Below are 27,851 nucleotides of genomic sequence, written 5' to 3' on the forward strand. Positions count from 1 at the left end.
AGTGCTGCTGCAACCGGTCTCTCCCCTCTGCGCTCACACTGTATCAATTGGTACAGAGAGGGGAGAAAGGAACCGGCCATGACGTGGTTTGTTTAGAAGTTATCGCTCTGTCATTTAATGGAACAATCACTTGGTAAACGGGCGCTGTCAGCGGCAGATGGGTCTGAGGAAGGAGAACAGGCATATAGTTATGGAGAATGAATGTTTCCTGTATCCAGTAGCAATACTGGAAACAGTCACTGGGAGTGAAGTGACAGAATTGCTGAGTTGGTGGCAACCGGTACATTCTCTGCGGTACCAGCTCAGAAATGCTGTACCTGGGGAAGTAATGTTCTCTAACAGAAGCGTATCTGAAGTATGCAGTCTAGAAGTTCAGCCACGGAATATAAGGAGTTAACTGTGCAAGTTGCTGCTCACTTCTAAAGTCTGGAGATCTACCTTAACCACTTCCCGCCCAAGGAACATCCAGGGATGTCCTTGACTTTCCGGGGGTATATCTGAATGATGCCTGAGGCCACAGACATCATTCAGATATCGGCGTTTTCAGCCGGCGATTCCCTGCCCCATAAGAATGATCATAGTGGCTGTTCCACCGCTTGATCGTTCTTACGGGAGGCGGGAGGGGACGTCCCCCCCTCCCGCCACCCTCTGGTGCTTGTACCATCTCACCGATTCCCTCGGTGAGTCGGTCACAGGATCCGCCGGCGCCCGGATAATACCATAGAGATTTCCAGCGGACCAGAACGCCCCCGGAGTCTCTATGATCGTTCGGAGGCCTGGCACGATGTTATGACGTCACGCCTGGCCTCTGCATTCAAAATAATGGCGCCAATTTGGCTAGGAAGCCAGGATCTTTTTTATTTTTTTTTATTTTAGGCTTCCCAGCCTAGAGGTGAGATAAGGGGTCTTATTGACCCCACATCTCACTGTAAATAGGTCTCGATCGTGCCATATTTCTATAACAAGGGATGTTTACATTCCTTGTAATAGGAATAAAAGTAATCAATTTTATTTTTTATTTTTTTTAAGTGTTAAACTAAAAAAAAAAAAGTAAAATTAAGAATAAAAAAAAATGAAAGCACCCCTGTCCCCGTGAGCTTGTATGCAGAAGCGAACGCATACACAAGTCCCGCCCACATATGAAAACGGTGTGCAAACCACACATGTGAGGTATCGACGTTAGAGCGAGAGCAATAATTCTAGTACTAGACCTCCTCTGTAACGCAAAACATGTAACCAGTAAACATTTTTAAAGCATCGCCTATGGGGATTTTTAAATACCAAAGTGTGGCGCCATTTCACGAGCGCATGCAATTTTGAAGCGTGACATGTTGGGTATCCATTTACTCGGCGTATCCTCATCTATCACATTATGCAAAAAAATTGGGCTAATTTTTTTTAAGCATGAAACTGTTTTTTTTCTGAAAAAAACGCATTAGAAAAATTGCTGCGCAAATACCGTGCGAGATAAAAAGTTGCAACAACCGCCATTGTATTCTCTAGGGTCTTTGCTAAAAAAACATATATAATGTTTGGGGATTCTATGTAATTTTCTAGCAAAAAAATTATGAATTTTACATGTAGGAGAGAAATGTCAGAATTGGCCTGGCTGTGATTCAGGCATTAGTGAGCGCAGTTCCACAGTGTCCCCACTAGGGCACCTTAAGCCCCATCCACACACTAGTGTACTGTTTGTAATACAATAACAATAAACAGTTTGTTCTGATAAAAAAGGATGCTAGGGCTGGGTGGAAAGGGGTTAATTGTGTATTTAGCTGTTTTTCTAGGGTTTCGTTTTGGCATAAAGGATTTTAATGTCTACAACAGCCATATATTTAGCCTCTTGCACTCTTACCTTTTTTCTTTGAATGTCTTTCTTCTTCTGTATTTCAGCTTCTTCTTCTTCCCGTTGTCTCCTTTTGTATTCATCTCTCTTGAACTTAAAATAGATGTATTATTTAGTGAAGAATGGTAATGATAAGTATAGTAAAGTGGTAAATGCAGCACAAGCTTTGTTAGCGCATGGGTGTTTTTGAAGTACAAGGTACTCACACTTCTTAAAGTGATATTACACCCAAAAACCAAAATGTAATATATTGCAGTATACCAATTATTAGATGCAGTGGTTACAATAATTTTATTTTTTAGGCATTTTTCCCTGGTGATGTGGCCAGTAGCACACCTCTTGTATTAGTGTACCCCTACTCTGCATTGCCAGTCTGGGGGTGGGGGAATGTTAGATCTACTATCAGAGTTAAATACACTAAAAAGCCAAATTCCAGCTAACACTTTATAAGCAGTTACAACAAAAGTTTTTTTTTCCTTTTGGATTAAAAGTTATACATAAATAAATAAAAGCAGATTGTTGTAAGCACCCCTGTCAGTGGTAAATGGTTTATCTCAGGCCTCTAAATGCTATATCTCAGGACAGCTTGCTCTGTTTAAAAACATACTTACTGGTTGGATCACCAGTGAAAATAAAGGAAAAAAAACTAAAAAAGAAATTGAATGCAATTATCACATCTAAGAATTTGTAAGCTACAATATATCAAATGTTTGTTTTTGGGTTTAACACCATCACTTGAAGAACTACAGATTTCCCAGTTATATTGAAATAAGATGTAAAACTGACATTTTTGACATGTCCTTTACTTTAAAAATATATATATATTACACACTTTGAATCATGGGTAAATATATTATATTAAAGTGTTTGTAAACGATCACCTTGCAAAACAACCCATTCAGTTTAAAATAGAAATGAAAGGGAAAACATTTTTGTATAGATATAAAAAAACATAAAAACTTGTATTTCTCTTTTTTAGAAGTGATCACATTCCCTCTGTTCTCAGCTGCATAAGAGCTGCGGGAGGAGAAGCAGCAGTACGCTGATCTTTCCAGTGAATTGCTGTGCAGCGGGGGCATGTCAGGACAAGTTTGATCATTGAAGGAGAGCACACTGAGTTCCCAGCATACCTAGAGAACTTGACCACGCTATGTTTTTAACCATCTCAATACAGTGCACTTACATCCCCTTCCTGCCCAGACCAATTTTCAGCTTTCAGCGCTCTCACACTTTGAATGACAATTACTCAGTATAATTACTGTACCCGTATGAAATTTGTGTCCTTTTTTTGGTATTTAATCACTAGTGGGTGTTTTATTTTTTGTGCTATAAATAAAAAAAGACAGTCGATTTTGTGAAAAAAAAATGCCTTTTTCTTTGTTTCTGTCATAAAATTTTGCTAATTAGTAATTTTTCTTTATGAATTTTGGCCAAAATTTTTACTGCTACATATCTTTGGTAAAAATAACCCAAATTAGTGTATATTATTTGATCTTTGTGAAAGTTATGGAGTCTACAAACTATGGTGCCAATCATCAGGAAATCTAATTTCTTGAGACACTAACAAGTCAGAAAATTACAAATACCCCCCCCAAATTACCCCTTTTTAGAAAGTAGACATTCCAAGATATTAAGTAAGTAACATGGTGAGTTTTTTTAAGTTGTAATTTTTTCCCGCAGTTCTTTGCAAAATGAAGATTTTTTTTTTTTTTTTTGCAAAATTGTCATATTATCAGGTTATTTCTCACACACAGCCTATGCATACAACAAATTACACCCTAAAAATATATTCTGCTACTCTTCCCGAGTTTGGCAATGCACAGCCTGGCCACATACAGAGGACCAACATTGAAGTAGCACCTTCAGGCATTCTACGAGCATAAATGACACATCCCACTTCTCTACCACCTATTACACTTTTGAAGGCCCTGGAGCACCAGGACAATGGAATTGCCCACAAAATGGCCTCATTTTGGAAAGCAAACACCCCAACGTATAATCTATGAGGCATAATGAGTCTTTTGAATGGTTCATTTTTTTCCAGAAGTTTTTGGAAAATGTGGAAAAAAAAAAAGAAAAAAATGCATTTTTTTACATAAAGTTGTCAATTTCTAAGATATTTCTAACACATAGCATGTATATAGCAAAAATTACACACCAAAATACATTCTGCTACTCTTCCTGATTATGGCGATATCACATGTGTGAGACTTTTACACAGCCTGGCCACATACAGAGGACCTGAAATAATACTTTGTAAGACTTTGAAGTAGTACCTTCAGGCGTTCTAGGAGCATAAATTACACATCTCATTTCATTCCTACCTATCACACTTTTGAAGGCCCTGGAGCACCAGGACAATGGAATTGCCCACAAAATGGCCTCATTTTGGAAAGCAAACACCCCAACGTATAATCTATGAGGCATAATGAGTCTTTTGAATGGTTCATTTTTTTCCAGAAGTTTTTGGAAAATGTGGAAAAAAAAAAAGAAAAAAATGCATTTTTTTACATAAAGTTGTCAATTTCTAAGATATTTCTAACACATAGCATGTATATAGCAAAAATTACACACCAAAATACATTCTGCTACTCTTCCTGATTATGGCGATATCACATGTGTGAGACTTTTACACAGCCTGGCCACATACAGAGGACCTGAAATAATACTTTGTAAGACTTTGAAGTAGTACCTTCAGGCGTTCTAGGAGCATAAATTACACATCTCATTTCATTCCTACCTATCACACTTTTGAAGGTCCTTGAGCACCAGGACAGTGGAATTACCCACAAAATGACCCCATTTTGGAAAGCAAATACCCCAACGTATATTCTATGAGGCATGGGCTGCAAGTAGGTACTTGGGTACTCTGATGGGCTGCAGATAGGTACTCGGTACTCTGCTGGGCTGGAGACAGGTACTAGGGTAACTTGATGAGCTACAGACAGGTACTCGGTTACTCTGATGGCCTGGTGTCAGGTACTCGGTACTCTGATGGCCTGGTGACAGGTACTCGTGTACACTGATGGCCTGGTGACAGGTACTTGGGTACTCTGTTGGGATACAGATAGGTACTCAGGGACTCTGATGGGCTGGTGACTGGTATTTGAGTACTCTGAAGGGCGGTGACAAGTACTCTGTACTCTTTATTGGGGGGGCAATCAGTGTGATTGGTGTACATTGTAAGTGGTAACGAGATGTTACCGCAATCTCCTTCCCACAGATGATCGTTTTGTGAGGAGGAGGACCCGGTAACATCTCGTTACCGCTCTGTATTTACATTTAGTGATCGGCTGTGAAAGGATCACAGCCGATCATGTGGTAAACAGCCGCTGACCAATGGCAGTTTACCAGCGTCGGTGACGAGCAGTGTCCCTGGGAACACACTGCCACCAGCGTGCATGCGCTGTGCAAAGTGGGGCGGTACTTCATCACAGCCGATCTCATCGTAAACAGCCATGCCCAATGGCTGTTCACCCCCCTCAGTGGTGAACAGTGTCTCTGTGACATGCTGCCACCGAAGGAACAGGGATACACACACACACAATTGGACGCATTCCCTGTTTGAATGGACGGAAGTCATATGATGCCCGACAAGAACGAGAGCCGCACTGCCTGGCTGTCATCTGACGGCTGGCGGGGGCAATCGGTTAATAGGAAAGCAGAGGGACTGGCAGAAACACCAGCAACACAAAAAGAACAGGATGCTTTCTCATATACGTATATGGTACAGCATGCACATATCAGGAATATGAAGTGTTGGGGATAACAAACACTTTAAATATATGCAGGGATCTAGAAATTTTACTAATTTCATAAATTCTTCTAAATTGGTGCAGGATTTGATATCTTTGCGCCCCAATATAAAACAGTGCTATGTAATATACCAAAATAGGTGACTGTAGTTCTATGGAATATTTCATGATGTCTTACTTCACTAAATTAGATTTAATGGTTTCATAATCTGGATTATTATTAAAGAAAACACTGAAATTGACAACTTCTCGTGGTAGTGGTAGATCAGACAATATGCAGTATATACTAATGCCCCGTACACACGACCGTTTTTTCCGTGAGAATAAACTCTGACAGTTTTTCTGACGGAGTTCCACTGAAACGGATTTGCCTACACACGATCACACCAAAGTCCGATTGTTTAGAACGTGGTGATGTACAAAACGTACGACGGGACTAGAAAAAGGAGGTTAAATAGCCAGTACCCAATAGCTGCCGTTGCGCCATTTTTGGTCCTTCGGAACAGCATACAGACGAACGGTTTTCCTGATAGGAATTGATTCCGTTGGAAAGATTTAAAACATGTTCTATTTCTAGGTTCGTCAGAATTTTTGAAAAAAAGTCAGCTAAAGTCCACACACGTTCGGAACATCCAATGAAATGATTCCGTCTGACTTTTTCTGACGGAAAGTCCGACCATGTGTACATGGACTTACTGTGTGAACTGAATACTGAACCACACTGAATATCCTTATGCCATGTGGAGAATACATTTGGAGGATTTGTGCTTTAATCTACATATGGAGAGGCTGCACTTGGAGGTGCTCCTCATCAGAAAAGAAAGGCAGGTCATGTGTTCTTTTACAAATCAGCTCAAGAGTTATTCTGAAACACATCTTTCACAGTGCAGATTTTCAAGACAAACACATTTGTATGCTCAGTAGCAGCCAGAATACTATTTTAAAGTAAGTGTTCACACTTTGTCTCAGCTCCCTTCATTTCGACCCCCCAATTTATTTCAAGTTCTATGTCATTTTACATTATTCTCAGGCATTGGGGTTAACCAGACTAAATCACAAGCACTTAATCTTGCTTTTGCCACCCGTGACCTCTCTTCATTGCAAACCTCATTTTCATTCACATGGATTCCCATAGTCTTTCTTATATAGGTATAAATTTGACAGCAGCTTATGAAGTCTTTACCAAGCCAACTATCCACCTAAACTGACCTCTCCTCTGAAATAGTAAACCCCTTTGTTAACCGCCTGGCTGCGTAGAGTGGCCGCTGTGAAAATTACCCTGTTGCCAAAAATACTATATCTCTTCCGCATTCTTTCAGTCTCAGGACCGACACACTTCTTACGGATCCTACAAGGACGGGTGCTAAAATATGTATGCACATTTAAGCTCGGTTGCTAAGGTCAACATCATACTTACCCATTTTACCAGTTAATATTTTGCATTGCAAATGGCCCAGTTGACTAAGTGTCATGCCACTTGGAAAACTCCCCTATTGGAGAGTATCAAAGCGGCAGACAAAATTGACTGCTGACCTCATTGTAGAATCTGTCAACTGGATGGACATTGGACAGAAACTGCTCACAAAAAGTGGTTGCTCTTGAAAGGTAATTTAAGGTTTTATCACATTGATATTTTGAACCTAGTCAAATAATGGGGAAACACCGCTCAAAGTGTGAGTGCTGCAAGTCTCGTGTTGCTTCCAATGCAGAGGTGCCCGACCGGCTTAGATTTCAACAGGGAAAAATGAATAAATGGCTGCACACTCCGGAAGGATGCCAAAATCTTTATTGTAGTGATCAACAAATAAAAGCATATGCTGCACAGCATGCACCAGGAGAAAAAATGTTAACACGTTTCAGCAAGTTAACAGTGCTCTACTCCTGGGGATACAAGCCAATCGTTGACTGCAGTAATGGATATTATAAAGAGTTTTGGCTCCTTTTCTGGTTTATCTATTAACTGCAAAAAATATACCTTACTCCTGGTAGATCCATTAGGAGGAGCATTGCCTAATAGTGCCATGTATATACAAGTGGTGGAGAGGTATCACCTTCCCTTGTCGGTAGTGGGCTGCTGTAATCTGATTAAGATGGTTTGAGTGCTCCAACGTCTTTAAGTTTTATGTTTTACATAACTCACCAGTATTACATAACTCACCAGTATGGATGCAGTATGGATGCTGGGGCATGGTTTACTAAGATAGATACCTCATTCAGATATCTGGTGTGGAGGCAGGGACAGGCAAGGATACGCCTCTGAGTATTGCAGTTGGCAAGAGATAGAGGTGATTAGCTTTACCACATCCTTGGAGATATTTTTGGCAGCTCAACTGCAGCATTTACAGGGCTGTGCAGTGGCAGAGGGCTCAGCTTGTTATAGTGGACATTGCTGGCCTGCACCCCACACTCTACACTGGTTGAAGCACTGGAGGCTGGGTCATTTAAGTCTGAGCTACACAGCTCTGTTATACAGGGTTCATAGAGTGTTCCCCTATTTGGGATAATAAAAACTTATCAAAGATTGGTGGGTTAGAGAACTTTAATAACTAGAAACAGAAGTGGATTGTATGACTCTCGCAATTATACTCTTCTAGGATATGAAAAAACTTTCCAGGAGCTGACAGACAAGTTCAGTCTCTCAAATAAATGTTTTTACAAATACTTGCATGCACTGGCAGCTCAGTTTAAAATGGTAGGATTGGAATAACGGCCCTCTCTAGTAAGAGCTACTTCCACTAAGGGATTAATAGCAAAGCTGTATGTCAGTATACATCTAGCAGTATTGGGAAAAGAGTTGGATCTTCCACATAGAGCAAGATGGGTAGAAGGCATGGGAGAGCTGACAGACGAGCAGTGGAGCCATATTTTAAAATTAATGCAGATCTTTATAATCCACAGGGTATATTATACACGGAAATTGTCTCTGGGGATGTCCAGATACTGTGTGTTGAGGTATAGAGAACATCAAGTAGCACTTCTTTTAACACAGATAGGAGTACTGTGGTGTCTCTATCAGGCTAGAAAGTTGGTTGCCCGGAAATGGATGACCCCTCTGCCACTTGTTATGCAGATTGGTTGAGAGTGGTTAATAGTACACTAATAAGAGAAAAATTTGCTTACTTAGGAAGGGGGTGTGTGCAGAGCTGTGGATAAGAGGATACTACCAGTCCTCCTGTATTGGGCCCAGGCCAGCAGGGGGGCCCAGGCAGCTAGTTAAATCAGATGTGGTGATCGGCACAGCAGAGGGACAATTACTAGAACCGATTCTCTGTATGGCTCTCTGCAGCAGCTGAAAGCTGGCTACTCATCTGCCTGCTGGCTTTCAGCTCCTGCAGAGAGAGATATACAGGGGATCAATTCAATTAATTGTCTCCTCGCTGCACTGATCACCCTCCCTGTGTACCACACATTTCCCCTTGTTTCCCAGACTCACCTGTGTGCCCCCACTACCGCAATACCTGTCAGGAATCATGAATCAGACGGAGACAGAAAATGCAGTAAAAATCGCACCTTTTAATATAGTGCTAAAAATGGTTCAAACAGTAAACATAGTCAAAACATAGCCAGGGTTCGGTAATCAAAGTGGGTAGTCAGTGCAAGCCAGTAAATCAGGAAGCCAGAGATCAGCGTAGTCAGAGACAGCAAACAGGATCAGAAACCAGAAGGGATGTCAGCCAAGCAAGTCTTTAACAGGAACACAGCAGAGAATCTTCAGATATGTTGCCCAAGGCAAAGGCATAGTAGAAATGAACCAGACAGTTTAAATAGCCAGAAGGGGCTGGCTGACAAGCAGGAAATGATCACTAGGTGAGGCACTGTGGAACAAGTGCTGACAATTAACCGACAGCTGAGCTCTGAGAAGGGAGGGCTGAGCCCAGCCCTGACAGTACCTCCTCCTTCACACCATACCCTTTCCAGTGAACTAGGTACTGTATGAGCCCACATAACCTACGGGAGTCAATTATTGATTGTATCTCATTCTCCTCATGGTTCTTAACATAAACCGAGGGAGGACATGGTACTGAGGTAGTGAAGCGGTTGCACACCAAGGGTTTTAATAAGGACACATGAAATACATTCGAAATACGCACGTTAGAATGTAGGTCTAATGTGTAAGCCATTGGGTTGATCTTACGGAGAAAGGCCCAATAAACCATGATACCAGTTCAGTGAGGGAACCCAGAATCGGAGGTTGCGAGGTGACAGCCAGACCCTGTCCCCAACCTGGTAGGAAGGCACAGGTCGGCGTCTGCAGTCAGCATGGAGTCTGTACCTCTCACTGGCACAATGCAAGGACTCTTGGACCTGTACCCAAGTGGAACGAAGACCACAGAAATGCTCCTCTAATGCAGTAATTCTTTGATGAGCAAATAAATCAGGGAACATGGATGGTTGGAAACCATAATTCGCCAAAAACTGAGACAATCGGCAAGCTGTATTGATGGCGCTATTGTGAGCAAACCCCACCCAAGATAAGAGGCCTGACCAGTTGTTATGGTGGTCAGAAATATAGCAGCTTTGAAAATGCTCCAGGGCTTGGTTAGCTCGTTCTGCGGCCCCATTGGACTGCAGGTGATACACAGAGGAGAAGGAAAGCTGAATTCCCAACTGTGCACAAAAGGTTCTCCAAAATCTGGAGATAAACCGGCTACCCCTGTCCGAGATGATAACCTTGGGTAGCCCATGTAATCGAAAGATCTCCCAAGCAAAAATGGATGCCAGTTCTTTGGATTTGGGCACCTTATTAAGTGGAATACAATGTGACATTTTCGAGAACCAGTCAACCACCATAAGAATAACTATGTTGCCCTGGGAGTTGGTTAAATCCACAATAAAATCCATAGACAGGTGGGTCCAAGGCCTCTCTCCATTGGGTATGGGTTGTAGAAGACCCACTGAGCTCACATGGAACAAGCGGCTCGCTATGAAGGCGGCTACATTTGCATGGAGACTAGGCCACCACAATTGTGGGGAAATGGCCCAAATGAGTTGATTCTTCCCTGGATGGCAAGCTGCCTTGGGAGAATGGTATATCTGGAGCAAAGCAGTGTGGAGACTCTCGGGGACAAAGCAGCAGGTACAAGGTTTCTCGGGGGGAGAGTAGATTTGAGCTGCAAGAATTCTGTGACTCAAGGGTGAAGCAAGACTGGTACAATCAGTGGCCAGAATACGATCGGGAGGTATCACAGGTACAGGAACCGACTCCATCTTGGAAGCGAAGGAAAACTGTTGTGACAATGCATCAGCCCTTACATTCTTGGTACCGGGTAAGAACGAGACTATGTAATTGAAGCTTGACAGAAAAAGAGCCCATTGTGCCTTTCTAGGAGATAAATGTTTTGCTTCAGACAAGAATGTGAAATTCTTGTGGTCAGTCAAAATGAGAACTGACACAGTGGTACCTTCAAGGAGATGCCTCCATTCTTTAAGAGCTAAAATGATTGTTAACAGCTCTCTGTCCCCAATCTCGTAATTGCATTTTGCAGGAGACAATTTCTTGGAAAACTAGCCACAAGGATGCATAGCGCTCTCAGAGGTAGAACGTTGAGACAGAAGAGCACCAATTCCAGTCTCAGATGTATCAACATCAAGAATAAAAGGTAATGTGGGATCAGGATGTGTTAAGATAGGAGCTGAAACAAAGGCAGCCTTGAGAGACTCAAAGGCTTTAATGGAATCTGGAGACTAATTCTATGAGTTAACGTCCTTTTTGGTCATATCAGTCAGGGGTTTGACCAGAGAAGAGAAGTTACAAATAAACTTCTGATAATAATTGGCAAAGCCAAGAAAACCCTGCTTACGGCAGGCAATCTACCTTAGATTTATGAACTATTAGGGGATGCTTGATTGGATGTAAATTGAATGGTTTGTGCAGGTAGACTCTTGCTTTACATAGTTTGAAATTTAACCACTTCAGCCCCGGACCAATTGTCAGCCTAAGGATCAGAGGTCTTTTTACAATTTTCCACTGCACTGTTTTAACTGGTAATTGCGCAGTCATGCAATGTTGTACCCAAACGACTAAATTTGCGTCCTTTTCTTCTCACAAATAGAGCTTTCTTTTGATGGTATTTGATTGCCTCTGCGATTTTTAGTTTTTGCGATGTAAATGGAAAAAGACCGAAAATTTTGAGAAAAAAATATATTTTCTACATTTTGTTATAAGAAAAATTGAATAAACTCAATTTTAGTCATACATTTAGGTAAAAATTTATTCAGCCACACGTCTTTAGTAAAAAAAATGTCAATAAGCGTATTTTTATTGGTTTGCGCAAAAGTTATAGCGTCTACAAACTAGAGTACATTTTCTGGAATTTACACAGCTTTTAATTTATGACTGCCTATCTCATTTCTTGAGGTGTTAAAATGGCAGGGCAGTACAACCCCCCCCCCCCCAAATGACCCCATTTTGGAAAGTAGACACCCCAAGGAAATTGCTGAGGGGCATGTTGAGCCCACTGAATATTTTTTTTTTGTCCCAAGTGATTGAATAATGACACAAAAAAAAAAGTTTACAAAAAGTTGTCACTAAATGATATATTGCTCACACATGCCATAGTTATATGTGGAATTGAACCCCAAAATATATTCTGCTGCTTCTCCTGAGTACGGGGATACCCCATATGTGGGACTTTTTGGGAGCCTAGCCACGTACGGGACCCCGAAAACCAATCACTGCCTTCAGGATTTCTAAGGGTGCAAATTTTTGATTTCACTCCTCACTACCCATCACAGTTTCGAAGGCCATAAAATGCCAAAATAACACAACCCCCCCCTCCCCAAATGACCCCATTTTGGAAAGTAGATACCCCAAGGAAATTGCTGAGGGGCATGTTGAGCCCATTGAATATTTTTATTTTTTTTTTGTCCCAAAGTGATTGAATAATGACACAAAAAAAAAAAAGTTTACAAAAAGTTGTCACTAAATAATATATTGCTCACACATGCCATAGTTATATGTGGAATTGCACCCCAAAATATATTCTGCTGCTTCTCCTGAGTACGAGGAACCCCCCAAATGACCCCATTTTGGAAAGTAGACACCCCAAGCTATTTACTGAGAGGTGTGTTGAGTCCATTAAATATTTCATATTTTGCCCCAAGTTGCAGGAATATTACATTTTTTTTTTTTTTTGCACAAAGTTGTCACTTAATGATATATTGCTCACACATGCTAAGGGCATAAGTGAAATGACACCCCAAAATAAATTCTGCTGCTTCTCCCGAGTACAGGGATACCACATGTGGGGGACTTTTTGGGAGCCTAGCCACGTATGGGACCCCAAAAACCAAGCACTGCCTTCAGGATTTAAATATAAAACGCTACCGAAAAAAACTGTTAGCGATCGCAAGGGATCAGGCCTGACTCTGCGAACGCTGCAGTTATGTGTTTAGAGTTTTGTAAGTGACAGTGATTGATCGATACTGCACTTGGGTGGGCTGGGCGGAGGGGCAAAACGCAGGTGCCAGCAGGTATCTGGGCTGATCCCGCTAACAATGCGTTTTTTTGGAACCCTAAACTGCTGGGGACGCTAGTATAGATCTGATCAGATCAGATATTGATCTGTTCAGATTCTATACCACTACGGGAGGTTTATGCTTTGCGCGTGGGTATTAGCGGTACTGGCACTAACCTAGCGCTGCCTGGGGCGACGCAGACCCTGACCCTAAAACCTAATTGATATCACCCGCCGGGTGATCAGGAGGTTAAACCTTTATTGGGTAATAAATGGTGGGTGCCCTGATGCTATAAAAAGCAAACTAACTAACCAGAGTCACCCGTAACACTTATACGGTGATCACTGGTGAAAGGGTTAACTAGGGGCAATCAGGGGGTTAAAACCATTATTGGGTAGTATATGGGGGTACCTAGCGCTATAAAAACCTGGCGGTGAACCTAAAACAATAACTAGCTACCTAGCGGCACCAGTGACACTAATGCAGCGATCAGAAAAACGATTGCTTAGTGACACTGGCAAAAGGGGGTGAAAGGGTTAACTAGGGGCAATCAGGGGGTTAAAACCGTTATTGGGTAGTATATGGGGGTACCTAGCGCTATAAAAACCTGGCGGTGAACCTAAAAAAATAACTAGCTACCTAGCGGCACCAGTGACACTAATGCAGCGATCAGAAAAACAATTGCTTAGTGACACTGGCAAAAGGGGGTAAAAGGGTTAGCTAGGGGCAATCAGGGGGTTAAAACCATTATTGGGTAGTATATGGGGGTACCTAGCGCTATAAAAACCTGGCGGTGAACCTAAAAAAATAACTAGCTACCTAGCAGCACTAGTGACACTAATGCAGCGATCAGAAAACAATCGCTTAGTGACACTGGCAAAAGGGGGTGAAAGGGTTAACTCTAGGGGCAATCAGGGGGTTAAACCTTTATTGGGGGGGTAGGGGGCTACCCTGGACCTAACACTAACTGCCCTGACAGTTTTTACTGTCGCAACTGACACTAAATGCAGTGATCAGTAAATAAATGATCACTGCAATCAGTGACACTGTGACTGGGGGGGGGGGGATTTGTGTGCCTATGTGTACCTACATGTCAGTGTAGTGTTTGGTGCACTTACTTTCTGTGTTCTCCTTACAGTCCGCCCTGAGGAGAATGACATCACTTCCTCCCTGCCTGTGTTTACAATACACAGCGGGGGAAGCTTCTCATTCGCCAGGAGCGATCGAGAGGGGATGGCCAGAAACCAACGGCCATCCCCTCATCCCGGATCGCTCCTGAAGCGAAACGGACCACCACATCCAGCGGGAGGGGGTCTGATCGGACCCCCCACCCACTGGAAGGCAAGCACGTACATGTACGTGCTTGTGCCTGTCGGTGCCATTGTGCCGACGTACATTGCCATGCGGCAGTCCTTAAGTGGTTAAGTGAGTTTGTACAAAGATTGTACAACTAAATTGTACTATGTGTGATAAGCTTAAAGAGGAACTTCACCCCCCTGTTATTTTGCTATTCCCTCTTACCTGTTATGCTGAGTTCTCACCATACATACATACATACATACCATACAAAACATACTCATTTGGTAAGCCTTCTCCTGCTGGGATCTGCTACTATATCTGGGTCCTGTGCCATTGTCTTATTTCTTTGGGAACACTGAAGAGCATATTGCATACAGTACAGGGGGTGGGGCATAAAAAGGTCAGCAAATTTACAAAAGAGTTATTGTTAGTTAGACACATACTGACACTGGTAAATCTGGTTTTGTTAAGGCAGTGCACACAACCACTGCCGCGCCCTTCTGTTAGTATTGCATGCAGTATATAGCATATATGGTTTTGTAAAACTTTTCTCCAAAGTACCTTTTTTCTTCCCGCCGATCAGCGGTCACGTGACCGCCCGTCGCTCTCTTCCTCCGATGTATGTACTACAGAGGGAGGGGCTGAGATCCCCCTCTGATGTCTGCTGGGCGGTCAAGTGACCTCCCTCTGTAGTACATTCATCAGAGGAAGAGAGCGGCAGGCGGTCACGGGACTGCTGATCAGCGAGAAGAAAAAAAGATGTTTAGAAGATGAATTTTACAAAATGGCATATGTAATATGCTACATGTAATCCTAGCAGTGGGTCTGGCAGTGATTGTGTGCAGTAATTTATACTACTCGGAATGGTGCTAGAAGGGGTGGCTCACACAAAGAGCTGACAGGCGGGGAGGGGGGAGGAAGACAGGGGAGGATGGGGGAGAGCAGAGAGGAGAGCCACGGATGACGGAGGCACATAAACTGATCATGGTGTCAGGGCTCAACAGCCATGATAAACTGTGGTCAGTTTACAGGGGGGAGGATAGCACCAGGCAGGATCAGCCAGGTATTTCAGGTGATGAAGTGGGGGGGGGGGGGGCAAATTACACAGCACAAGCACTGTGCTGTTATTCATGTTTTAAAGGAACAGGATCCTTTTTTTATTTTTTTAGGGAAACAAATGGTTTAATGAATCCTTATATAACATTGTGAGATTGTAAATACCTCCTGTAATGTTCTGCTTTAACCTGATTAATATATTCAGAATGTTTATTACAAAAAAATTAAAAGCTTGCAAGAAAGGTAAAATTCCAGTATTAAACACAAAGGTGATGTGACAACAGTAATAACCGCCTGCATTACTATTCTCGCTGTTCAGTTGTGATTAGACAATATTTCTCTGCAGTACACAGATTTAATAACCTGCTTGTTCATTAAAGAGAATAAAAAATATTTGCTATGACAAAAAAAATAAAAAAAATTGTCCCTTGTGTCATTTGTGTTTATAATTTGAATATGTCAAATGTATTGATTTGTGCTAGTGTGCTGTAATAAGCAACCTTTCAGATTTCTAATTGAATTTTCTAGCATTTATATATCAGTCAAAGGTTCTTTAAAAAGGGAGGCACAAGCTCAGTTTCAGTATGGTGTAATTATTAATGGCAGGTATTGTTGTCTAATTTACTTTTTTTGCTGTGTGACAGGGAGCTTTTCCATTTTTTTACAAAGAGAGAACAGTAATAAGAGCTGTATTATTTTAATGCAGAGTACATTTTAAATACATCTCAAAGTTTTCAGCCTTGGGTTGACTAAAGAAGAAACCAAGGTGCAATGGACGGTGTCAGTAGGGAAGAGATTGCTTGCAGTAGTTTTTATTTTTTTTTATTTTTTACTTTAGCTTATAATTTTTTTTTTAGGAGCCTTTAGGGGTCTTTGGTGAAATATTAGGGGTCTAAACAGGGGGAATTTCTACCACATGGAGTGATTAGGGTGTGCCCACCCTTTGGGTCTGGTATGGAATTTAAGGGGAATGCCACGAAAAAAAAAAAGGCTCAGGGTCCCCACCACAAAATCCATACAAGACGCTTATTCAAACATGCAGCCCAGCAGGTCAGAAAGGGGACGAGCGAGTGCCCCCCCCTCCTAAACCATACCAGGCCATTTGCCCTTAACATAGGGTGAGTGGTTTGGGGCAGGGGGCAAGGGGGAAAGGGCCTCTTCCCTACAGCCCTGGCTGGTGGTTGTTGGTGGCTGAGGGCAGGGGCTCTTTGGAACCTGGAAGCACCCTTTAACAAGGTGGCCTCTAGATTCCAGCCCCCACCCATATGAATGAGTATGGGGTACATAGTATCTCTACCCATTCACCAAAAAAGTGAGTAGACACAACACTAGTTTTTGACTTTTATTGGAAAATAAAAAACAATGTCCCCAAATGTATAGCTATCATCAATCACAACACCCGCTGCCACTGCTGACCTAAATAAAAAGAAGAAAAAAAGCTCTGCTCGCAGCATGCACTGGTCGATGACGTCACAGGGGTGGCGCCACCAGGAACCCCGCTGACAGCTGATGATTCATTCCAGCTTCCCGGCCCACTCCTTAACAACCAGCTATACACATTTTGTTATGGTGATTAAAAAAAAATGCAAAACACAAAGTGCATGTAAAAATGCATCAAAAACGCAACACTTGTGTTTGGTGCAGATGTATTGAAGTCTATTACATGCAGAACACAATCTGCTGAGGGTAAAAAGTCCCTGACCCTTTCCAAAAATACACTGGCTGGAAAAAAATATAGATGTCAACTCATACCATAGGAAACCATGTTAAATGGACTGTAATGCACTTCTGCAAACTGCAAAACGCAGTAAAAAATGCATACGTGTCAACCCAGTGTTAGTGAGGAAGGGTTTGGATTTCAATGTTTTCATTGCTGCCTATGCCTTTCTGTTTAGTTTCCCTAGGCATTATAGGGACAGGAAATTAGGTACAATCTCAAGTCAATATGGGTCACAAATTACCGTAAACTCCTCTCCAATCTATACAAAATGTAAAAAAGTCTTTGGCTTTGATTAAAGGTTAGGGTGAGGATAGAACTTCAAGTATAACTTTTTTAATAGTGTGTCTCAGGTAAGCCAGCCATATGTGGATCGAAATTTAGCAGGTTCAGCAGGGACCAGCCACATTTTTTTCTATGTATGAGCAGGCTGGTTGTACAGAAGTCGATTTGGACTGGTCTCTTTTAGTCAACGCCACCATCAGTGAGGCAGATTACAATAGCTCAGTGGGAGGTATTCCCCATCCCCACACATGATGAATCAAGTCATTTCTCACAATCGAATCAAGTCATTTCCTTTTGTTTAACCTACTGAGATTAATAAAAAATAAAAAAAGACTAGTGTATGGCCAATCTTAGAGTCATTCACTCTCTTTAATTGTCCTGATCGCAAAATATCGGAACGAAAGTGAGAGTAAATCACATCGGAACGCAATTCTCACTTCCTGTCATGTTCACAGAACAGGAAGTGAGGGGATATTCCCCCTAATGAAACACAGATGGCAAAAAAATGGCAGCAGTTTTAACCTTCCACTACTCTATGCAAAATGAAAAAAGTTCTGACCTCATTTTAATGTTAAAGATAGATTAAAGCAGAGTGCCACCCAAAATGGGAAGCTCTGCTTGTTTGCACCCTTCCCCCCTTCGCTGCCACATTTGGCACTTTTTTGGGGGGTGGGGGGGGGGGAGGGAGCGGGTACCTGGTTTTGACAGGTACCCATTCCCACTTCTGGGTAAGATTGCCGATTGGCAATCTACTTTCCACCCCCCTCCTCCTCCCCTCTGGGAGACACACAGGTCCCAGAAGATGGTGGGACCATTCAGAAAGTGCAGTGCGACTCGCACATGCACAGTAGGAAACAGGCTGTGAAGCTGCAAGGCTTCACTTCCTGTTTCCCTTACTACAGATGCCATGCCTCCACCCGAAGCCGATTAAAGAATCGGCTTGGGGTGCCGACATTGCAGAATCCCTGGACAAGTAAGTGTTCTTATATTAAAAGTCATTTTTTTTTTTTTCTGAAGGAGTCTGGAGCTCCTCTTTAAATGTGAAGTTTCAGTCCTTGTCTAAGCAAGCATTTTAAGTACCAGATGGAAGTTAAAGCGTTTTCCCCCCTACTTTATATTCCTGATATATGCCTGATATATGCCTGCTGTACCATGTAATTGTTTGAGAAAGTAAGTAGGGGAACAGACCGTGGTCAGTTCTGCAGCTGTGCTGGGAACTCAGTGTACTCTCCTCCAATGTTCAGACTTGTCCTGACACACTTCCACTGCACAGTAATTCCCTGTGAAGCTCAGTGTGCTGCTGCTTCTCCCCCCCCCCCAACTTTTGTGCAGCTGAGAACAGAGGGAATGTGATCGCTTATAAAAAAGGGAAAAAAAAAGGTATTTATAATGTTTTTTATAGCTATACAAAAATGTTTTGCCTTTCATTTTTATTTTAAACTGAATGGGTTGTTTTACAAGGTGTTCATTTACAATCACTTTAAGTGTTAAGGGTTGATTTTAGGGTTTAGGTTCATTTTTAGGGTTCTAGTGAGTAAGGGCAGGGTTAGGGCCGGTTCACACTGCGACGCGAGGCGAGGCGACACGGCTCGCCTCGCCTCGCTCCCGCAAGTCGCCCCCATTCAGCGCTATGGAACCGTTCTGAGAGGAGCGACTCGAGTCGCTCCGACTCAGAAAAAAGGTTCCTGTACTACTTTGGGGCGACTTCGGGGGCGACTTGCATTGACTTCTATGCAGAAGTCCTCTGCAAGTCGCCGCTGACCCCCCCTGCAAGTCGCGGCGAGGAAGTCGGAGACGCCTCGCCGCGGCTCGCAGTGTGAACCGGCCCTTAAGCATTAAAGTCAGTTTAGGAGTGAAATTTGGGTCCAGGACACGTGGGCACACACTTTATTTGCATTGACAAGGGACATCTGGGAGCACCTCCTTCTCAGTGCCAGAAACCAACTCACCAGACTATGTGATACTTTCGCACAGATATTATATAACGCAATGCCATCTAATCTTATCCCATCAAAAAATTATAATTAACCTACTTTTTTTTACAATCACTTGATGGTATATACTGAATCTTTACAATATAAAATATTGTAATACTATATTCTAATACATATTGTTATATTATAGCACAGTAGTGAATACCATACCTGTTTTTGATATTTTGACTGCAACTGTGTAATTTGCTGCTGCTCTCTTGCTTTTGTCTCAGGTGTGTCTCCTCCTACAATGCAAAGAATAAAAGAGTAAAGCAGACTGCTCCTTTTTTCTTTTTCTTTTTTGTTCCCGGATAAAAGGAGAAAATTTGAAATTGAAGGTATTTTGTTTTATTAGCTAATTCAAAATACAGAAAAGCAAGTTTCCAATGTACAATAGGTTACTTGTTCAGGCATAGATTGCCAATAAATGCCAATAAAGAGTATGACGGCCTCCCATTTAAACAGGGAATGCGTGCGATTGTGCGCGCGCATCCCTGTTCCTTTAGTGGTGGCGTGTCACGGAGACACACTGCTCGCCACTGAGGGGGGTGAACAGCAGATTTAAATACACTACAAATTTAAGCCAAACTCACACATTTTAAGCAGTTACAACAGTTTTTTTTCTTTTTTTTACGATAGAGCTTTTACATAGTTACATAGTTAGTAAGGTTGAATAAAGACACCAGTCCTTCCAGTTCAACCTGAGTGTCTACAATTGCCCCTATCCCTGTACATTGCACACTTACATCGGTCTCTACCCTCAAGGAGCCCACAATCCAAGGTCCCATTCATATAGTAGGGTCAATTTTGGACAGAAGCCAATTAACCTACCAGCATGTCTTTGGAGTGTGGGGGGAAACCGGAGTACCTGGAGGAAACCCACACAGGCACAGAGAGAAAATGCAAACTCCAGGCAGGTAGTGTCATGGGTGGGATTCGAACCAGCGACCCTTTTACTGCTAGGTAAGAGTGCTAACCACTACATCACTGTGCCGCCCCAAACATCACTGTGCCGCCCAAAATACATAAATAAATTAAAGCTGAGTACATTATAAGTACCCCTGTCAATGCTAAATGGTTTGTCTCAACCCTCTAACTGCTACATTTGCAGGACAGCTTGTTCTGTTGAAAAAAACACAGACTTATTGGCAGGATCACCAGGTGAAAATACAAGAGAAATATCCTATTTATCACTCATTGAATATAAACTTAAGTCACGTACACACGATCAAATTTTCAGACGGGAAAGGTGTAATGACATGCAGTTGGAGGAAAATCCGACCATTTTTAAGCTCCATCAGAAAATTGTTGCCGGATTTTCCACGGACAAATGTTGGATGGCAGGTTTTAAAATTTTCCGCTGACAAATGTCTGTTGTCGGATTTTCCGAGCGTGTGTACACAAGTACAAACACACATGCCCAGAGCCAGAAGCGGTCGGTCTTGTAAACTAGCGTTCGTAATGGAGAATTAACATTCGTGACGTGGCAAATTATGAAATCTTGAAATGCAGCACACATTCTCTTCTTCTTTAATGGGATAATAATGAAGCTGCTTTGCTGGTAATACTGATGGAGTTATTGCAAACAAATTTTATAAGGCTTTTTTTTCTAGTGATATCAAGAATAATATTATTATGCTTGTTATTTTTATTTTGGTGCAAGTTACCACAACACCATTATCCCATAGTTTTTACGTTTTTAGTTATTGTGCATTAAAAAAAAAAAAAAAAAAAAAATTAGACATGCTATCTGCCAATAGAACTTAACCAAAAAGTGCATTCTATGCATCCAAAAATAAAGTAAATATAACAAATCAAATCATTATCCAACCAAAAAATAAAATAAAAGCCTCATGCATGTGTCCTGCTTCTTAATATAGGAGGTCAACAATGTCAAGAGTTGGTGAAAGCAGGGGTCGGTTATCCTGAGATAATTCCAAAAAACATCTGGATTATTCTCCTGGAGCTCCCGCAGCAAAGGTATATGACATAATTGGTCACGTTTAATAAAGCAACCAATTTTTGGTCCAAGAAATCCTGTTCTTGGACTGGACTTGGGTCAAAGCAATAACTCCAAGGCCAATAACACATTATCTCCTCCGATTCCGCAACATGTCTGGTTGACAAACGGCCGTTCAGAAATGAACTGAAAAGCACTAAATTAAAAGCGCCAAATGAAAAGCACGAATCAACACAAACTTCTACTAACACTAAATTAGCAGAAAGAGCCCAAAGGGTGGCGCTAAAAAGCTGAAAAACCACGTAGTATGTCACTATGTTCGTGTTTGTTGGCCAACAATTCCCTGTCGTTTGTATGCAAGACAAAATCCAGGCACACGCCTTCGGAAAAAAGTCTGAGGCTTTGTCTGCAGAAAGTCCGATCGGTTGTATGAGGCCTTATTTTGCAATTCACCCAATATTCACCCATTTTCACCTTGTACAATATTTAAACTATTCACTGGTTTCCAGTTGGGAATATATATTTAACTACTCCCCCCCCCCAGCCAATGTATATATACGCCTGGATGGGAGCCTTGGGAGCCTCCTCCTTCTGACTGGATGTTCAGGAACGTCCTTCGGGAGGAGGGGGGTTGCGCGCGCACGTGCCCGCCCAGCAGCATGATCCCGATGCGCTCGTGTCACCCGCACACGGCACATCTCGGATCGGCAGGAGGGCTCTGTGATTGGCCCTCCTGATCACATGATGGCCTTGTCCAATCACAGCCATCATGTAATGTAAACAAACAGCCGGTTGCTAGACAATCGGCTCTCCTCTCCTCACACGGAAGCCGTTGCTGAGGAGAGGAGAGCAGATCGCTGCAGCCGGCTGGTGATCAGTGAGTATGAGCTGTTTTTAAAGATTTTTACTCACTGATCACCAGTCTAGTATAAAACACACATGTCCCCAAAACACACATGGCCCCAAATAATAAAAAGACATGTGCCCAAATTATAAAAACACATGTCCCCCACATATGTCCCACTAAAATCACATGTCCCAATGATTATCTGCACACATATGTCCGTGATCACCTGCACAAATCTGTACATGATCATTTGCGTACATATGTCCGTAATCACACAAACCAATTATTATACACTTAGTGGAATTTTTTTTACCAAAAACGTAGAATACATTTTGGCTTAAATTTACGACAAAATTTATTTTATTGGATTTCTTTCAAAATAGAAAGAAGAAAATATAGTTTTTTTTCCAAATTTCCGCTCTTTTTGTGCTTATTTTGCAAAAAATAAAAAACTGAGTCGTGAATAAATACCACCAAATTAAAGTTCTATTTGTGCGAACAAAATGCTAAAAATTTCATTTGGGTACAGTGTAGCATGACCGCGCAATTGTCATTGAAAGTGCAAGAGCAATGAAAGCTGAAAATTGGGCTGGGAAGGAAGGGATCGAAAGTGCCCAGTATTGTAGTGGTTAAAAGTGTTTTATTTTTTGCTTTGGGGGTGTGTTTTTGGGGATTTTTTTGCCTATGGAGAATCCAAAACCTTTGTTTTTAAGACATGTTTAGCACTTCTAGTGTTCTTATTTTTATTTTAATGCATGGTCTCCCACTAAGAGCTAACTATATACAAATAGGTGTTCAATCCCACCCTAGGGAACTGATTTTAGGGGTCATTTGGAGAAAGGGGAACCCGCCTCAAAGCTCCCCCAATGCTGAAGGGCATGTGGAAAAGTATCAGCATAGCAGGGGACTGTATGTTTGTGCTTCTTTGCTCTGGGGATACCAGCGCACATTCCTGGTGGGTGTACCTAACTCAGGTACAGTAAAAAAATAAATCAAAACGCAAAAATAAATGGTGCCAGCATTCGCTCTAAATGGCACTGAAACTGTGTTCATACATAATCATTCCTGCCTCTCCCCCAGATACCGCCAGCTGGAATTAAATTATTATTGTTTGTTATGCTTATCTTCAAAGGATATTGTCAGGCCCGTCAAGTGATGGGTCTGCTTCTTAACCAGATCTCCAGCGGTGGGTAATCGGCGATGATGCAGAGAGTGGCATTGACTTGATGATGTCATCGCAGCGCTCTGACAAATTGTATTGTGAGTGCAAGGTGTCATGCTGGCTTCCCTTCAGGGATACCGGGCATCATTTGACCTGGAAGACTGAAGACATCTATGGGCGTAAAGGAATTATTGAGGGTACAGTGCTGGAGGAAAGGTATTGCTGCATGACCTGCATTTATTTTCAAACCTCTTTGGGAATCATTTAAAAATTATTCCAGAATTGGGCTGCTTTTACTCCAAACTTTCTGCTTTGCTTGATGCATAGCATAGTACTACACTCTGTTGTATTGTTATGATAAGGGAAGGAATGTAAGCAGGGCTGGAACAAGGGGTGGGCAGGAGGGATGGCTGCCCCTGGCGCAATGGTATATTGCAGGGGTAGGGGGCACCCTGAGCCTAACCCTAAGGGAAAGGGGGGGTGAAGTTTGTCATCTTTGCCCCGGGCGCTGGGTGACAATAAGGGAATAATGTAAGACAATAAGGGAATAATGAGGGAAGAGGGGGAAAGGGATGGATCAGAAAAATAAAACAGTGAAAAGTCAAAAAGGAATTGGCAACAAAGGAATGAAAGGGGAAAAAGAAAAAAGGACAGGGACAGGTCACTTACCTAGCTTTTTTGGGGTAAGCTTTATTGATCCAGACCTCCGAGATTCCACAAAATGATTATATTCCTCTTCTTCTTTATTAGCCACTATAAAACAGAAACATTTAGAAGTCAGCATTCTGCTATATCAATTATAGGTTGATGAATAAAAATTGTAAGGTCATCCTAGTAGCTTTGTGGTCCACAGTAAATAATTGAGGAAACCATTACGCAGTGGCGGTGTGTCCATAAGGGTGCCTGAGGAGTCCTTATAGACTGCATGAATCTATGGCCACTGCCTACACCCCAATTTTGGCGCCCGACCCCTTTTCGGGTGTTGGGCGCCTGAATTACAGCGGCAGGTTTTTTTTTAAGCACCTGATTAGAGCCATAGGCTCTAATAGGTGTCAAAAAAGATGACCTGCGAGTGCCATGCTGGGCACTTGCAGGTTACTCAGCTGTGTTAGAAAAGCGAATGAATATTCGCTTTCCTAACACTAAACCGCCTCTCTGCCAATCAGGTGCTCGGATTCTGTTACCCGTCACCTGATTGGCTAAAACGACAGGCACTGTGATTGGACGCCAGAATGCAGAAGTGAGCCTGATTTTGCACACTCAAGCTTTAGTAAATAAACCCCACAGTTCAAGTTTCCATCACTCAAAAGCAGACAATCAGCCTGCAAAAACTGCATAGGATTTATCCTAACATTTCTGCTAAAGACCCAGCCACGTTTATACATGTAATTTGGTTGTGTCCATTGGCCCAATGGTTTTGGAAAGAGGTTACTGAGTGTATTAAAAAGTGCACTCTGATCACTATACCATTGATGGTTGATGTTTGTATACTTGGTCTGATCTATTTATTGGCCATGTCCCGAGCAATGAGGGCACTGATAGGGTTGTTATTTTACACCCTCAAAGCCATACTGCTCAAATCCCAAGTCTCCAATGGCACCTACCATTGATTTTTGGAAAACTCTAGTCAACTCAGCAATACCGCTGTATAAGTTCACTTATGAGTCTAGGGTGTTGCCCTGGGAAATTCACAAAAATATGGGATATTTGGGTTGCCTGCGTGGGAATGAACCCTTCTGGGGATGCCTCCACAGGATCCATCCCCCCTCCCTAAATTCATTCTACTGGCCTAATAATAGCATCGGCAGAGTAGAGGCACAACGGGTGGTGCCATTATGTTTATAAAGAAGAAAGGAGGGTGCACCGACCTTGTGCATTACCAAAGATAACATTTATTAAAAAGTGTAACAGCAGTAGTCATACTCACAAACAAACGTGATAAAAAGGCTTGTCAATATACCAGAAAATGGAGCCCTGTCTCTAGACACCTGCAACCTGGATCGGATGTTAGGGGGGACCATATGGCATTGCAAACGTCTTACGTGTTTTGAGGGAGGATGTTAACGACTGGCCTTCTTCAGTTACCTCTCAGACATTCCACATTTTATCCAAAGAGTTGGCTGCACCACCTACCTATAAGATAAGACCCCAAGAGCAGGAGACTGTGTTGTGCCATTATGGTTATACCTATGCCACTGAGCTTAATCCGATTTAGACATCTGAATAGTTTTGTCATTATGGTTATTTTGATAGTTTTTTTTTGTCTCTGTTACCTTATTCTTGGAAATGCCCAATAGGCTTTGTTTTGTATAGTAAAATAAAATTACTTAAAGAAGGGTTCCCATCTAAAAAAAAAAAGTCAGCAGCTACAAATACTGAAGCTTCTGACTTTTAATAATTGGACACTTACCTGTCCCAGGGTCCAGCGATGTGGGGGATTTAAGCCCCGCCCATCTCCCCCTTCATTCGGCAGCATTGTAACTGTGGGCGCCCAGCTGTGGCTTCACAGCCAGACACTCACTGCACTGTGATTGGCCATGCAATCATCTGGGACCTGTCACATGTCCCAGATGATTTACAAGAGGGAGGGGGCAGAGCTGAGCCCTTCCTGCGCCAAGGGGAAGTGATGTCAAGAGCCCAGGCACTAAAGGAGGCAAACTACGAGGGACCCCCTAGCAACAGCCATTTAGAGGTGAGTAAAAAAAAAATCTACATTTTTTATTTATTTTTTTAGGCACATTCATGATTTATTTTTATTTTTTTGGGATCTTTTTTAAAAAAAGCAAAGATTTCGTTTCACTGATTCTGTGCAGAAGTTGATGTTGATGTCATTCTTTCAATGGTGGGAGAGTGTTTTGGAGGGGATTTTTCACTATATTCCCTTATACCTTTCTTTTTCTTTGGTTTATTGTGAAATGTCATTATTACTGGTTTGGTAATGAGTATCCCTGCATGGCTGGCAGTAGTACGGTTTCCAATGTTGTGGCATGTGGAGTATTTTATTTAATTCATTGTAAGTCAATCAACCCCTGCAATTTGGTTTGATTTATTAGCAAAGTTAAAAAAAGTTCTTAATGACACAGCTAAAGGGTTTGGGCATGGGTTAGGAAGCGGAAAAACGTGCACAACACTCCTTGACTATAAATCCAATTCCAATCAGACATATGTCTACCTATATTAAAAGTTTTGTTAATTTTAACACCTTCCCCAACACACAAACGCACACACATACACACTATCTCTATCTCCCCTTTCAGCAGTAGTAGGATCTTGCTTTTCTAGTGGTCAAACATTGCCCTTTCAGGCCATGTAGCTCTCATTTACTTGAATAAGTCAAATGCCAAAAACTGTTTGAAATTAATCAGAAATTGAAGAATAGTAAGCTTTCAAAACATAAGGTTAACATCTTAAAACTCCCTTTCAATGTTTTTTTCTGTATCTGTTTCATGATATAGCTGAATATGTTGATTAATAATATGCACTATGATTATTACTATTATTGTTATTATTTTCATAATGTAATAGCATGTCTATCAAGTTCAAACTTCTGTAAATTCTAGCAGCTTTGACCTGCAGGAAGACAAATAAAATGATTTGCCCATTATTTTCCCCATTATTTTGGTTTAAAGAGATTTAATTAATCCATTATTGTTTCAGAAATTCTATATATGTATAAACCATGGTTATGTCACTGTGTGGTAATCATTTTGAGAGATTAACATTTACAAATGGCTTGATGCTATTAATAAAATATGAAAAAAGACTACATAAAACTGTCATGGTCAGAAACATCATTACATCAATATATTTAGCATTTCTTTTAAAAAAGAAATCATTTATATTGTTTTTCTGTGTGTGTGTGTATATATATATATATATATATATATATATATATATATATATATATATATATATTTACATTTTTCAAGGGTTCATCATTAGTAGTTATCATCCTATCACCAAGATCACCAAGCTTAAAGTGAGACTAAACATACAAAGTTGAATTGCCATTATCACATCCATTTATGTGTAAAGATCATGCCACTTTATTTAATTTAATATAAAAAAAATCATCTGAGTACCTTATTTATTCATTGCTGTAAAGCGGTCACGTGACGTTTCCCAGGTCTTTCCCATCCTCAGGGAGAGATCTGAGAAGGAGTTTATAGTAGGGTTGCCACCTTTTCTTGAAGCCAAACCCGAACATTTTCACGGCGCATGCCAATTTTTTTGTAGTACATGCTATAGGATTGTAAAATACCTTGGGTTACGCAAAAAGAGTAGTAATGAAGTGTGCTACAGTGAACAGTTGCTATAGCCAAATTGCATTAAAAGTGGGGGGACTTAAAGGGGCATGATTAAATAAAACAAAAGCATTTAGTGTAGCCATAAAATATGATTCGATTAATAAAAGAAATGTCAGTGAAAATAGCCTACCTTAAAAGTGGATACTGTCAGCCAGTAGAGCAGTGGACGGTGTCAGTAGGGCAGTG

At 41.7% G+C, this 27,851-nt stretch overlaps 1 protein-coding gene across 3 annotated transcripts in view; it reads right to left on the bottom strand.

The window, feature by feature from the left end:
* EPSTI1 (epithelial stromal interaction 1) overlaps positions 1 to 27,851 on the bottom strand; it is a 169,685-nt gene that overhangs the window by 99,872 nt on the left and 41,962 nt on the right. For all 3 annotated transcript variants that reach the window (XM_077483195.1, XM_077483196.1, XM_077483194.1), the window contains exons 3-5: positions 24,028 to 24,111; positions 19,561 to 19,634; positions 1,856 to 1,939 (exon numbers count right to left, since the gene is read on the bottom strand). In XM_077483195.1, the coding sequence (XP_077339321.1) occupies positions 1,856 to 1,939; positions 19,561 to 19,634; positions 24,028 to 24,111 (242 nt within the window). The remainder of the gene's footprint in view (positions 1 to 1,855; positions 1,940 to 19,560; positions 19,635 to 24,027; positions 24,112 to 27,851) is intronic.

The sequence above is a fragment of the Lithobates pipiens genome, unplaced genomic scaffold (assembly GCF_037356315.1).
Source record: "Lithobates pipiens isolate NorthernLeopardFrog02 unplaced genomic scaffold, aLitPip1_a1.2 Scaffold_16, whole genome shotgun sequence".
Lineage (NCBI taxonomy): Eukaryota > Metazoa > Chordata > Amphibia > Anura > Ranidae > Lithobates > Lithobates pipiens.